Genomic DNA, 15124 nt, shown 5'->3' on the forward strand with positions numbered 1-15124 from the left:
TGAAGGTTATCAGTAGGGAAAAACACTGGTTCTGCATATAGCCTATACCGGACACTTGTGTAATGTAAACAATGAAGTACATCCGCGATAAGACAAAATTGGACTAGCCTTAAGAAGGCATGGGACAATAATCATTTTCAATGTGTAACGTGGTTTGGAAAAGTCAAGGTTTTAATCTCCTATACCCTTTTTTACATTTTGTTTGAAGTTTTTTTAGGACAACTGTATCTCCAGCAAAAAATATCTCCAAAGATGCCATTTTAAAGGTAAAGAAATCTGTGTTTTTGAAAATAATGAAGACAACAGATTTCATTGATTCATTTGAATGGTTTAGCCTAACATATTTAGTTCTAAAATATTTTAAAAGTTTCTCAAAATAAAATATATTGTGTTCAAAGGGGGAAAAGTTTTTGTTTTTTACACAGACGTTTATTAAGAAGATATTTTAGGGCAGTAATCACAATACTGTGAACTCGTGATATTTTTATCCAAGATTATCATACTGTCACAATCTTATACAGGCCCATGCCTAGCCTAGAGCGCCATCTGCTGTTAAGAACTAAGCTTGAAATGTATTCCAGAGAGAACTGCAATGCATTCAAAAAATTAAGAATCGATCTATAAATCCATAAACATCGATTTATCATCTCAGCCGTACTTTTTACAGACTGGTGTGCTTTATACACTAACATTCCCTCAGAAGTCACATAATCCTTGGTGAAAAGACAATGTGGGAAAACTGAACAACTAGACATTAACAGGAACTGAGGTAAATCATTCCTTTTAAATTTCCATTTAAATAAATTCATTAGGGTTGAGATTGATTGTGTCACTAAACACTAATGAATAAGTTAAGAACAAACAAAGCAGAAGTACAGCTGGAAAACAGCAGTCGTCAAATACATGAATACATCATTATCTAGTCGCTTTAAAGAGATAGTTCACCCAAAAATGAAAAGTCTGTCATCATTTGCACATCCTCCACTTGTTCAAAATCTGTTGAGTTTGGTATTCAGTATACTGAATAATGCTGGATAGAAAAAACTGCCATTGACTTCTATGGATTTTATAAAAGTTTGTGACCACTTGAGAAATGTTAATTTTTTTAGGGAACTGTCCCTTTAAAGGGGTTTTATATGGGTAGTGTTTGAAAATAAGGGAACTCTGTTAGCTTGGTCTGTTTGGCAACGTGAACTGGAATGAGAACTACTCCACCCTTGTAATGTTTATATTGCTCGGAGAACACTGTAAATAAAGTGCATCATTTTTGTGAACTGCAAACACCCTGACATCTGGTGGTTAACTAGCAGACGTGCAGTAAACCCTTGACTAGTTCTATGAGTCGTGGGGTGGAGAGGTGTAGGACAGGGTGATGTGTTACACTTTTAGGGTAAGCTTTAGCCTGTTAATGGAGTGTTCAGACTGTACTCATGCAGAGCTGTAGTGTTTCCTCCACAGTCCACGTACTGGTACATCTCCTGAGACACCTGCTCAGCATGCCCAAAATACACCGTGGTGACGGTAATCCTGGAAAGACACAAACAAAGTTACTACAATTAACCAAGCACATTTAAGTGCAACCACTGTGCTGAATCAAACATGCTTTACATGCATGAGCACTAGCTTTTTTTTTTCTTATTGAAAAAAAGTTCTGGGTTTTTCATTAGTTATACAATTCAATATTTAATAGTAAACCTTCTCAGTCAAATGTCAAATGGGGATGTTTTACCTGAATACTGAGAACTTTTCATGAATTTTGGCCATTTATTTACATGGACATTTTTTAAATTCATTTTAATTTATTCATGAGCCAAATTGAGGTCTGGAGTCACATTTAGTTTCCTGTATGTTACATGTGATTGAGGTCAGGTTTCATATATTGAGCACTGCTGATAACTAGAGCTTCTTAAATGGATAGCACACCCTAAAATTAAAACTTATTCACCATTTACTCACCCTCAGGTGAAATAATATACACAAATATCCCCCCAAAAAATACTAAAACATCTAAGTATTTTGCTAACTTACAAACTTACATTATTTCAAATGTTTCAAAGATTTTTCAAATCCAAAGAGATAAGCAATTTTAACTATTCCCATAGATATCGCCATGCTAATGTCACATACCCTCATTTTCCAGTTTGTTTTTATAAGAAAACAGAGAAACCTAAGAGATTTTAATATGAGGTACATTTGTTTAAATTACACAGAGCAGCATTATAACTTAAGCCTAAAATGTATTAGGTATAATAAAGGAGCGCTGGCTGGCTGCTCTCCACATTATCACGACTGGAAGAACCAGAAGGGGTAGACTGTGGCATAATAAAAGCTCTACTGCTTTTCTCGCCCTCATCTTTGAAATTGCTTTAGCACTCTCGTATCAGCCTTACTCATACTACCATTATAATAAAATTTCAATATTTCAGCTCATCCGTGAACATGATTTCAGGGGTCCCATAGGATATAATAAAGATGAAATAAAGTGCTTACACGTAATTATAATTTATCACTATTAACAATATATTGAAATACATCTGTGATTTGTGTAGATTTTTTCAGAAGAAACATGTTTACCTAAAAAATAATAATTTAAATAGCGCATGCTGATAACTCTGCAAAGATATGTACCATTCGCAATCTCATAACTCCCCATAGGTCTCTGTAAATTATCATTATAATTCAACCCCTTTTCTTATTGCCAAAACACCTAAAGCTCAACATATATTCTCCAAAATACTTACTGCATCATAACCACAATGTTGTGCACCTTGATGCTCTGCAGTGTACAGTAGTCACTGTAAAACAAATTGAAACAGTCTTTTAAGAAATATGTACATATTATGCATACTATGTTAAACATTTGAGTATACTTACTACATATAGCTCATTTCATCTGCTATAGTGGTGGGCACCATGTAGTCAATCTGCAAAAGCAAACAAACAAAAACAAGGATTACTAAATAAGAATCTAAGTTAACACATGCTTCTAAAATGACCATGTTTAATGGCTAGTAACAGTAAAGTTGTACCTGCTTCATATCCAGGGGGCCAATAGTAGTAATATTGCTGATCCGGGTTTTTCCAATCACGGTCTGGGAAAACTGCACCCGAGCTGTGATGTTGGCCACGTCCACTGAGTAGTAGTTATTGTTAGTAATATTCAGAGAGTTCTTAAAAAAAGATAAAAGAAAGACCATTAAACTGGATAGACAGGCTGAATTATTGAAAATTAAGTACAAATTAAATGATTTAGTGTTGTGTATTTATTTTGTTACTGAGAGAGAAAGAGAGCTGCACATATTAACAAATTCATCTAAACATTGCTGTCAGCAGTGTGGTGAAATGATGTCCATTATCTGTTTAGTGCTATTTATTTATTTAAATTTATCCATGAGCCAAATTAAGGTATTAAGTCACATTTAGTTTCTTGTATGTTACATGCGCTTGAGGTCAAGTTCCAAATATTGACCACTGCTGATAACTAGAGCTTCTTAAAGGGATAGTACACCCCAAGATGAAAACTTACCATTTACTCACACTCAGGTTGTTTGAAACATTTAGGAGTTACTTTTTTTCTACAGAACATGAAAGAAGATTGTTGGTAACCCAAATGTTTATGGTCTCATTTGGCTTCCATAGTTGGGGAAAAATACTATGGTAGTCTGTGAGGACATTTTGGTTAGACTTTCTTCAAAATATTTTTTGTTCATCATATTGTTTATCAGAAAAAGAAAAAGACCACGTTGAGGGTGAGTAAATTAGGACAATTGTTATTTTGAGGTGAACTGAACCCCTGTAAATGGCCTTTTGCTGAAACAGATAATACACCAAACACTTTTTTTAAACCTGTGTACAGTGAAAAGTGCTCTGTGGGAACTTACAGTCACATTGAGATACACGATGCGTTTGCTCTGGTCGTAGGACACGTAGACAGACTTCACTCCCACATAGTTGACATCAATGGAACGAGGGAAAAGGAAGAACACAGCCAGAGTGCAGAGTAGCAGGCACAATATGACTGAAGCCATCACATATAGTTTGCTGTGAGACATGTACATAACACTGATTTAGTTAGAGTTCAATCAGAATCAAACAAAATTCCATAAACAGAAATGAGACCTTCTTCATGCCATTAACGTGTTTTTAGTGATCCAATAACCGGTCAGCCAAGACACATTACCATTTATGATTAGTATTAACATATATGATCATGGACTACAAAACCAGTAATAATTTGTAGAAATTAAGATGTATTTTGATTATATTTTGTTTTCGCAAATCCCCCAGAGACCACTGTGTATGCTTTTTGAGTTCTCAAATTTTTCTCACGAAAGCCTTTCGCAACTGCTGTTCTCGCGTAAATCTACCAGAGGCCGCTGCAGACTGACTTAATGACTGAATGAATGACTGATCGACTGACCCACCCTCCTCCTTCCCTAAACAAAAACAATAGTGTTTTCAAAAGCACCGATTGACCCACCTACCCACTTCCCTAAACCCAACCGACAGTTTTAAAAAGCAATCCAGAAAAAGAAAAGCCCTTGCCTGGTTTTTACCATGTTTTCAGATTTTACCACATTCTCACCCTGTTATTTACTTGTTAATTTTTATTTTTGGCTTCTGTTTTTTGTCTTATCTGCTTTCAGAAACCGTTTTTACTGGGCTTAAACTGGGCTCAAACGTTGTTTGTTGTTGAGTCTCAGAGAAAAGTACACGACGAGCTACTGGACAAACTGGTAACAGCAAAAAGCCATCCATATGGAGGTAAGCGGTTAGCTGGTAAGCCTGAAAGGGAACGGCGTCATACGGCCCTGTAGCAGTTGTTTTAAAGACGAAGTGCAGCCATACATACTTCTGGCTACATAATTCGCAATCTCTAGAAATGTATATAGGACTACATTTTCAGAATGAGTCTATGTTGTCTGAGTGCATGCTAAATACATTTTTGATTGATGTTGGGTTTGTTAGGATAAGACAATGAAATGAAAAACTAAAATCTGAGGGTTCCAAAAAATATCAGAATAGTGAGAAAATAACCTTTAAAGTTGTCCAACGTTAAAGTTTTCAGTAGGGCTGGATGATTAATCGAAATTGAATCGCAATTTGAAACGTTGAGATTAGTTAATCGCATGAGGCTGCGATTTAAAATATATATGTATTTTTTAAATTTCCCCTGCCCAGAGCAAATGCGTGACTGCCTTCTGTGTGTGAGAGACTTATTAGCCAACTAAGTGAGCAAACTTTCGTTCTGCCCAATCAGAATTGTGAAACCGAACTATGCGGAACAACCACAATAACAATAATGAAAAAGCAACTAACAGGAAAGCATGGACAATTTAGATAATGGTGTCTGCTGCTTCAAAAATATTAATAGACAAATTAATATCAAAGAAAAACAGCATTGGTAATATCAGAATATTTTGGTTTTAAAGTATCGATGTCCAGATCCGATCACACAGTTTCAGACTCGATCAGAATCGGATGTTACCTCCCGATCAGGACTCGAATATATATATATATATATATATATATATATATATATATATATATATATATATATATATATATATATATATATATATGATATATATATATATATATATATATATATATATATATATATATATATATATATATATATATATATATATATTCTCAATATTTTTTAACACATCTATAGTTATGCGATGGCACAGAGTTAGATCTCTTTTTTGAGTTCACACAGAAACAGCAATTGCCAAAAGACGCTATTAGTTAAATGCCAGCAAAGTAGAACACGGAAGTATCTTGAAGGGGAAAGCGCGAGTATGAAGCGGAAAACGCAAGTATATGCAGTATATTTCTGCAGTCTGGAGGTATTATAAAGTTGATGGCCACAACAATGCCACAGAAAACTCTGAGATATGTACATTTTGGATTGCTGCCGGGAATATTAAGTTGAGGTAGTATTTGTTTTTATTTTAGATTCTTTTTATATTTACTGTTACACTAAAGTCCAAAGGTGAAGAATTGATATTACTTATTACTTGATTATTTAAGCTATCTAACAGAAGTGCTCTGTTTGTTAACAGAGTTGTTGAATGTTAAAATAAGGTGAATTAAATAAAAAATAAGGAACATCCTGGATCTGTTTCTTCGCTTCTCTTTATTCTTTTTTTAATGTATTTTAGAAGTATTGGATTGGGTTTCGGTATCGGTAGATACTTAAAATCAAATGACTTGGACTCGAGTGCAAAAAAACCTGATCAGGACATCCCTATTTCAAAGTCACAGTCACCAAACAAAAAGAGGTATTTTTTAAGAGCTGTTGCATAATTGTTGCCAGAGCTTGCAGATTATAGGGCTGAAGCTTGACTACAAAATTGAACCGTAAATCAATTGTGTTGTCTGTCAAAATAAATAGCAATTAAATATTTTCCCCAAATCGCACAGCCCTAGTTTTTAGCCATGCATATTACTGATCAAAAATTACATTTTGATATATTTACAGAAGTAAATTTAAAAAATGTCTTCATGGAAGATTATTTTCATTTAATTTAATATTTTATTGATTTTTAGGAATTTCCACAAATATACCCATTCAACATAAGCCTTGTTTTGAGTTCAATGGTCACATATGTTCAAATGCATCTTTTGTGACTCCTTGAGTCTATCCTTCAACTGCGACTTTAGTGTTAAACTGAACTGAATCATTTTTAACTAACTAGAACTACACCAGCATTCTACTACTATCCTGCTACCTGTTTGATATGTTAAATATGTCTCACTAAAATTAAATATTGTCGTCTTTGTCACTTATTATTTTTCCCATTCATCCTTGTAAAGTGGCTTTGGCACAGTCTACATTGTATAAAGCGCTATAGAAATAAAGGTGACTTGATCAAAAATGCATCAAATAGCAGATGTAAATGGAGCCTATAGTAGTAAATAAGGCTGCTATGTATCGTTAGAGCATCGATATCAAAATGTGTGTATCTGCAATAGTCACATCACAAGATTAGATTATTTATTAAAGATTTAAAGATAAAGATATTATTCAATTTTATAATTATTTATACAATGATGACTATGTTATTTTACATTTGATTGTTCAATGTCTGTACTTGAATACTGCTAGACTCCCTAGAAAAAAAAATTTGCATTCATTTATAATTGCTTGTAATTTATTAAAATTTATGCTGATGCACTACATGAACAAAGCTTGATCATCCCAGTCGATCGAAATTAATGAAATCTTTCCAAATAGAGCTATTTAGATCATCTGGTGAAATTTCATTCATATTGCAATATATATTGTGGCAAAAATAAATCTAGCAACGTCAGATTTTTTCATTATCGTGCAGCCCTAAAAAAATATCTAAATGCATTAGGATAAAATAATCTTACGTTCTCCTTGGTCTCAGCCTCTGGTCACTGTACGGGATCAGGGCCACGAGCTGATTTTCTTGGCCTGCATAAACATGTCAGAGTCTGTCACATGGTGTAAATATTTAGTGATGGATTACATTTCAGATTGGGTTACTTTAAAAGCATTTCAATCAACAGGTGCTGTCTGGGTGGAAGCAAGTTTTGAAATGCACCTCGCGGGATCCTTCCAGTGCCCTGGCATGTGGGGCAGGTTACGCTGTCCCGGCCGGTGAACTCCACATAGGGGAACTGAGACACGTCTCCGCCACTCTTGCTGTCATCGGTCTGCATGGCACTGTAACCCGGGGATGAGGTCAGGCTGTCCTGACACTCATCGTGACAGGTATGCTTAGCCACATGGGAAAGAGCCTTCCCCATTGTTTACACCTGGTGATCACAGCAACGTTTTAGTATGGATGGAGATCACAAATTATACACAGAGCAAATTTTGTAAGCAAAAACTAAACATCTGTAGGTAAAACAAAATGCCCATGTCTAGTATTACCAAATTAGAATTAGAATCTTTCATGGATAAATAAGCAGATTTTTAAGAGCAGAGATATTATTTGTAACATGGAACACAATACAACAAAATCATGAATGGTGTACAATCTTTAGAAACAAACAAAACGGGATTTAATAAAGGATCAACTGTAATAGAGTGTTCAAAAATAAAAAAATCAAATACAAGAGGATCTTTTAGAAAAGCAAATGTTGCATTTTACAGAACTGAACAGAAATAAACGCTTTAATAAGTATTTTTTTTTTAAATAATAAAATCTTAAACAGAATAAATGAAACAGGATATCTAGCTGTGGACCACATTGAAGAGAATATTCAATCACAAAATCAAACTGCACAGACTCTTTAACATAGACCCAGAATAGAATTTGTAAAAAAGGAAAGAATAGGACACAATCTATGACACAAAAAAAAGAATCCAACAGACCAGAATGTTTTAAATGTTTTAAAAAAAAAACAGACCCTTTATATAGATTCAAATATTCATACATTTTAAATTTTCTTAACAGTGTTTTATGAACATACATAATTATTTTGATAAGATATAACAGAACAATTCCAGCGTTATGGATGTGACATTTGCAGTAAAAAAATCTAAAAATTAATTCACATAGAAAGTGTATGTTAACATTATATTGAAACTTTTGTTTATACTTTCCAGAACAACTAACCACAGAGTTAAGGGACCAGAAAAATATCAATCTGGATTTTGTACTTTAAATGAGGAAAATAAACATGCGTTAGTTATGGACGTGACAAAAACAAGTCTGTGGGTTTACAGTGTACAACATACTTTGTAGAGATTATGTGAATTAAACTACACAACCCAAAAGAAACAATAATAATCAAAAGGATATGAGTTGGCTCTCTACAAAACAAAAACGATTGGTTTTATTTTATTTAATATTTTCACTTTCATGAGGAAAAAGTGTCGTTATGGATGTGACAGGTGACAAAATTAGCACTTGTGTGACTTTGGTCAATCAAATAGAATAGTTTGAAAACATTAGCGCTGTTCACACAGGCGAGGACGTTACGGAATTTTTCTGGGAAAGAGCATTCACACATCCAATCCAAAATACCGGTAAATTCTGACATCATTAACCAGAAATGAGCTTTAGACGGCTGCGCTTGTATTTGTAAACATTGGACTACATCACAAACTCTGTGGATGGATTAGTATTGTGAACAACTCCGATGAAAACATATAGAGAAACACTTCGCATGTCGAGATGTACATGATATGTGTGTGTGCTGGCGCTCATGTGCTGTTTCATGGGCTAACACAAAGCTTGAAGGTAAACAAACAACGGCTTATCATAAGCATCACATTGATAATGAATTACAGGGTTGGCATTAAGATGAACATATAATCGGTATCTGACTAATTTCTAGCAGCTAAATGTGTCTGGAAAAATATTCAAAGGCTTTTATTCTCATAAACACACCTCCTCTACCGCTTTCACTTCTCATACTGACGGAGGGAACGATTCGTTTGTGAATGAATCCCCCGAACGACTCTTTCACTAACGCTAGCCGACAATAATACAAGTTTCTGGCAGCGCAGCATCTCGTTGTCATATTTCTTTTGCATTGTTTGCTGATTTTATTCAACAAAACTAGCATAAGCCGAGTGTTTAGTGCGAGTTGGAGCTACTTTGCCTTATGGTGAATGCAGTAAGTGACTGTCATCATCAATAACGTTACCTGATTAGCACAAAAGTTCAGAACATACAAAAACAGAAAAAAACTTAATATAACCTATGAAATGTTCTGCCTTTGTGCTTTGTTTTCTTTGTTTGCTCGTTACTACACCCGTAGACAGCTCTAAAGTCCCGTTTCTTCACGTAATAACACTGTCTTGACTAGTGCGGTTGAATGACATTTGTCCTGGGAGCACTGTACCAATGTGGCGGCGCTATTGACGCATGCTCAGGGTCCCTATGCGATATCTAGTGTATATATCTATGCCGGCAAATTACCGGTAATGTTACAACTTCTCTTTCCGGAAAATAGCCAGAACGAATTTACCAGTATTTTCAAAAAGGGCCTGTTCACACATACACACCTTTCTTGTATGTGTGAAAGGGGCTATTAACAGATGCATTTTTGAGTATTTGTAAAGTATTGTAAAATACTTGCTTACCCAAAAAAACCCAGAAACGGTTACCATATTTTAGTGAAAACTTAATTTTTTTTTCATGGCAAGGTTGACATTTGCATGGAATTGCTCAACAACTAATGTTCAACTCAGTATGGAGCATCAATAGCCCCTTTCACACATACAGACCTTTCCGGAAAATTGCCGGCAAAGGTTGTATGTGTGAACAGGTCCTTTTTGAAAATACCGGTAAATTCGTTCTGGCTATTTTCCGGAAAGAGAAGTTGTAACATTACCGGCAATTTGCCGGAATGCTGCGCTGTGTGAATGCAGAAGGAAGATTACCGTAATAAGCGCGTGCACGTCTAGAACGTGCTGACGTGAGACGTCTGCTTTAGCCAATCACAACAGTCAGACGCATTCACGTCCGCGCAGTTTGTGAGGATAAAAGCCTTTGAATATTTTTCCAGACACATTTAGCTGCTAGAAGTTAGTCAGATCACGTTTATATGTTCTTCTTAATGACAACTGTGTAAATAATCATCGATGAGATCCTTATGATAAGCCGTTGTTTGTTTACCTTCAAGCTTTGCGTGTGCCTGTGGAACAGCCTGTGAGCGCCAGCACACGCACATATTATGAACATCTCGACATGAGAAAGTGATCCTGCGAAAGTTGTTCACAATATTGATCATCCACAGAGTTTGTAATTTAGTCAAATGTTTACAAATACAAGGGCAGCCGTTTAAAGCTCATTTGTGGTGAATGATGTCAGAATTTACCGGTATTTTGGAATGGATGTGTGAATGCTCTTTTCCGGAAAATTTCCGTAACGTCCTCGCCTGTGTGAACAGCGCTTTTTTCAATATACCGGTAAAGTCGTTCCGGAAATTTTCCGGATATTTACCGGTAACACTTTGTGAAAGGGGCTATTATACAATTACCGGCAGCCACTTTATTAGGTACAACTTACTAGTTCCGGTTTGGACCCCCTTTTGCCTTCAGAACTGACTTAATTCTTCATGGCATAGATTCTACAAGGTACTTGAAATATTTTTTCAGCGATTTGGTCTATATTATTGACATGATGCCATCACGCAGTTGCTGCAGAGTTGTCGGCTGCTTAGTTGGTGGCCGGTGAGTGTATTTAAATTTTTTTTTCAGTGTTAAAAAGTGTGCGCGTGTGTGTGTGTTTGTGTGTGTGTGTGTGTGTGTTATTTAGTCTTTTCCCTGTACCCTCCACATTTTAGGCTGAAATTTGTTGGTAAGAAATATACAACAACTAATGACAAACCTTTATAACCTGTGCAGAGTTACTGAAGTTTGTCCTGCGCGCTTGCGGTTTTTTTAGTTACTTCTTTGGTTTGGTGCATTAATCTTATCGTTACTATTATTCAAAAGAAGGTAATGATTCGCACTCAATTGCTTCGTACTGTTTTTATTTTTACTTTTTCTGACATTTTACGGGTGATAACAGACAGACGTTTCGGCAAAAAGTCTTCCTCAGTGTGTGCACCTTTATAACCTGAAAATGTATAAACCTTTATAACCTGAAAATGTTTTTTAAGCAAGTAACAAATTTACTTTGTTGTATTCATTACATTTCACAGAGCAATGTTTGTCATGATGTTTTGTTATAACGACAACTGATTTATGTATAGTTCATAAATTAGGTTATTCAATTCCAGTTCGTTTGTATAGTGCTTTTCACAAAGATTATTGTTTGTTTCAAAGCAGCTTTATAAAAGGTGCACATTATTCCATTGCAATCATTTTTTAAAAAGTTATGGTAATTAGTTACCACGACTTTATTAGTAACTAATAACTTTAACTAGTTAACTAGTAACTAACAGCCTTTAATAGTTAGTTGTTATATATAATCATAGTTAACTTGCAGTTATATAGTATATAGATGATGTCTATGCGTACATGAATGTGTTATAAATAAGTTATAAATTAATTAATCAAAACATAAATAAATGCAAATTAATTCCATTCCATTAATGTAAGTTATTTTTTAGATTTAAATACAATTTTATTTCTAAAATATATATATTAAAGTATATATAGAGCAAAACTAAAAACGTTAACTTAGTAAGTGAAATGCATTTTGAACGCATTATGATTACTCACTTTCCTCAGGCTTATTCCCTGCTATGCATTATGATTAATAGCAAACTAATACATAAAAAACTAGCTAATAAAAGTTCAAGTATTAAACAGAATACAATGTTTAAAAGGGACTCACATTAAAAATTAAATCAGAACTAAATAGACTTTAAACGAACCTTCAACAAGTGATCATACTGGGTAACTTAAAATATTTAACAAAGAAATTAGAATCATTATTACAATTACATCGATAAGGGCATTTAATGGAATTATTCGATAAAAAACAAAGAAGACCCTATCTCAGCTGAGACCGAAAGAAAAATATGTAATGTTAAATGTAGCATCGCTTTAGCGCTGTAACGTTATCTCAATATAAACACGGAAACGTGCTAACATGAGAGAAATTGTCCACACGACGCCTGTACGTTATGTCTGACCATAATCACACAGATATCCTTCGTTTTGTATGACTGCTGATAGACCTGAGAGAGATTATGTCTTGAGTTTTTAGTTATAAGAAAATGCGGAGTTAAAATTACAGGAAGCCATTGGTAGGCCGTGACAAGAGCTCGAGCATCGTTACTGGCTGGGTGGCTAAAAACAAAGCTAACAGGCCAAAAAGGCAGCAGGACAGTCAACTCTGAAACATTTGATAAAGACGATAGCACAAATTAAAATTGACCTGTCTTATATAAAGCATTATGTTCTTACCTGAATTTAATAGTTTAGATGAGCGTTCATGCAGTTGCGGTTTGTTGTTTGCGACATGCGCAGTGTGTACGTCGTTTAATTTCCATGCCTGGACAAAAACACTACGGCGAAGAGATCAGCTCATTAATATTAAGATTTGAATGTTGCCTGGCATCCAATCACGTAATACGATCCACCCACAAAGTGTCCCTTATAGCAAATCAGCAACGAATATTTGACAAACGTCGAGTTACGTAATAAATATTAATTGGAACATCCTTCACTTTAGTAGGTTTGCGGAACTAAACTGTACAAAAAATGCGTTGTAGAATAATAATAAAGATGTTTATTACCAGTGAACTAAAAATGTTTACATTAAAGTGAGAATAAAATCCACTGTACTGCCTCTTCTTTTTAATAACATTGCGTTGAAAATACTGAATTACTTAATAGCAAAAACAAATTTGATAATGTAAACTGATATTTTCTGCTGACACATTAGATAGAAAAAGTTTTTATCTGGTAAAAATACGTTGAAATAATTTTGACCACCACTTGATGTAGTTACTATGTCGTTACAGTATTATAAATATTGCATAACCTAATTATGTATAATACTTGTAACTCAACGTATTTATTTTTATTAAGCTGAGTAAACATTATCAGGATAAATTGTACCCCACAAGAAAAAAAAAACTGCTCACACAGAATTAAGTATTTATAAATGTAAGAATAGAGAACGTTTCCTGTGAGGTTTGTGTATGTGAAAACTTGAATGGTTCTTAAGAAAGAGACTTATAAAGGTATAAAATATTTTAGATCTAACATGTGCATTTATCTGTTTGTATGGAATGTGTCCACTGTATTTTGGTGATATAGCCTATTTATGTGACATTTTACCAGAAACGTACATTTTCTGTCCCTGAAATAAAAACATAAATACAGCGAATAAAAACTGTTTTAATTCCAACAATTTCTAAAATGGACTGATGGTTGATTTCTGCGAGTTGGTCTGTAAAGGAATATGTCATACATTAAGTTCTCAGATCTTTGTTCTTTATTATAAACACTTTAAGAACCCTGTCATTGTTCTTGTCCTCATCCCAATTGAACCTACAGCTTTAATAGTTTTGTAATGCTAAAACCTGCTATAAAAAATACAAAAGAAATAGCAAGTTTAGGTTGTTATCATTCAAATCAATTTATTAAAAACAAAGTTATTAATGAATTTTACAAAAAAATACTACAAATATAAAACACCAATACATTTACAATTGTCCAAATGTTTCTGTCAGTCCTGTCACATTTGCATGAAATTTAACAACGTGTGCAATACACGTTTAAGGTTATGACTTGAAAGTGACATCATTTGAAGGAGGAAAAACTGACAGTGATCAAGGATGCGTTCTATCATTGAATTGTATGATTTTAGGCTTGTTTTTGTTTGATTTTTTTGAGGATGACAAGCTTAAGTCAGGCCCTGTCACGTTTTTATAAGTGAAAATGTTTTTGGTAGAATGTCCCATATTTCAACATATTCTGTCTATCTGTCTGCTCGTTCATCCGTCCGTCCGTGTGTCCGACCATCTGTCGGTCTGTCTGTCTGGAGAGCTAGGCTTATAAATTAAATATATCCACATTTGCACAATCATAGTCCTTTGCAATTGCTGCTGGTGCTGTTTTCATACCAAGTGGCGATGCAGCCAGACAGGATGTTCTCCACAGTGCAGGTGTAGAACGAGCAGAGAATGTGGGGCTCATTCCAAACCTCCGGACAAGGTTGGAGATTAGACGAGGAGATTTAATTTATCATATTTTTTTTATTTTATGGAGCCAAGCCATTTTTGGTGTGTTTTAGGACTTTTAAGATTATTTTTCAATATTTACAGTTTTCAAATTGTGCAAAACACAATGTAAAATTATACACTTATACAATGCTTATTATATATGTGTCACTTAAGGGACAAAATTTAAAAAGAAAATTACTGAAAAATGAAAACAATGCACCAATAATGTTTCTCCTGGAACTGATAGGTTTTCTTTAGCACAGAAAAGAAACAATTCCTCCGTATTGAGCAAACAACCTAGCTACATCTAGCAGCAAGGTCAAATGAACAGACTCGGGAAATACTATCCTGCTGCTGTGGACACAGAAGGAGGAGAGGGAGTAGGGAAGGAGATCCCGTCCGTCCGGCAGTGATTTCTCATCCTCCCGCTGACGTCTTTAACTCCGCCTCTCCGCTCCCGCTGCCTGGCGCTCACAGTCTCTCTGCCCCCTCCAGACGGAGCAGC

General features: G+C 34.8%; 1 protein-coding gene across 1 annotated transcript; it reads right to left on the minus strand.

Moving 5' to 3' along the window:
• Positions 1-1058: 1058 nt before the first annotated feature.
• tmem106bb (transmembrane protein 106Bb) lies at positions 1059-12890 on the minus strand. Its single transcript, NM_001045052.1, is given in 8 exon segments — positions 1059-1527; positions 2742-2795; positions 2875-2924; positions 3030-3170; positions 3882-4041; positions 7387-7450; positions 7581-7794; positions 12854-12890. Coding segments are annotated over 7 exon segments (804 nt in total). The 5' UTR covers positions 7786-7794; positions 12854-12890; the 3' UTR covers positions 1059-1397.
• Between the last annotated feature and the right edge of the window lie 2234 nt (positions 12891-15124).

Source organism: Danio rerio, chromosome 19, assembly GCF_049306965.1.
Source record: "Danio rerio strain Tuebingen ecotype United States chromosome 19, GRCz12tu, whole genome shotgun sequence".
Lineage (NCBI taxonomy): Eukaryota > Metazoa > Chordata > Actinopteri > Cypriniformes > Danionidae > Danio > Danio rerio.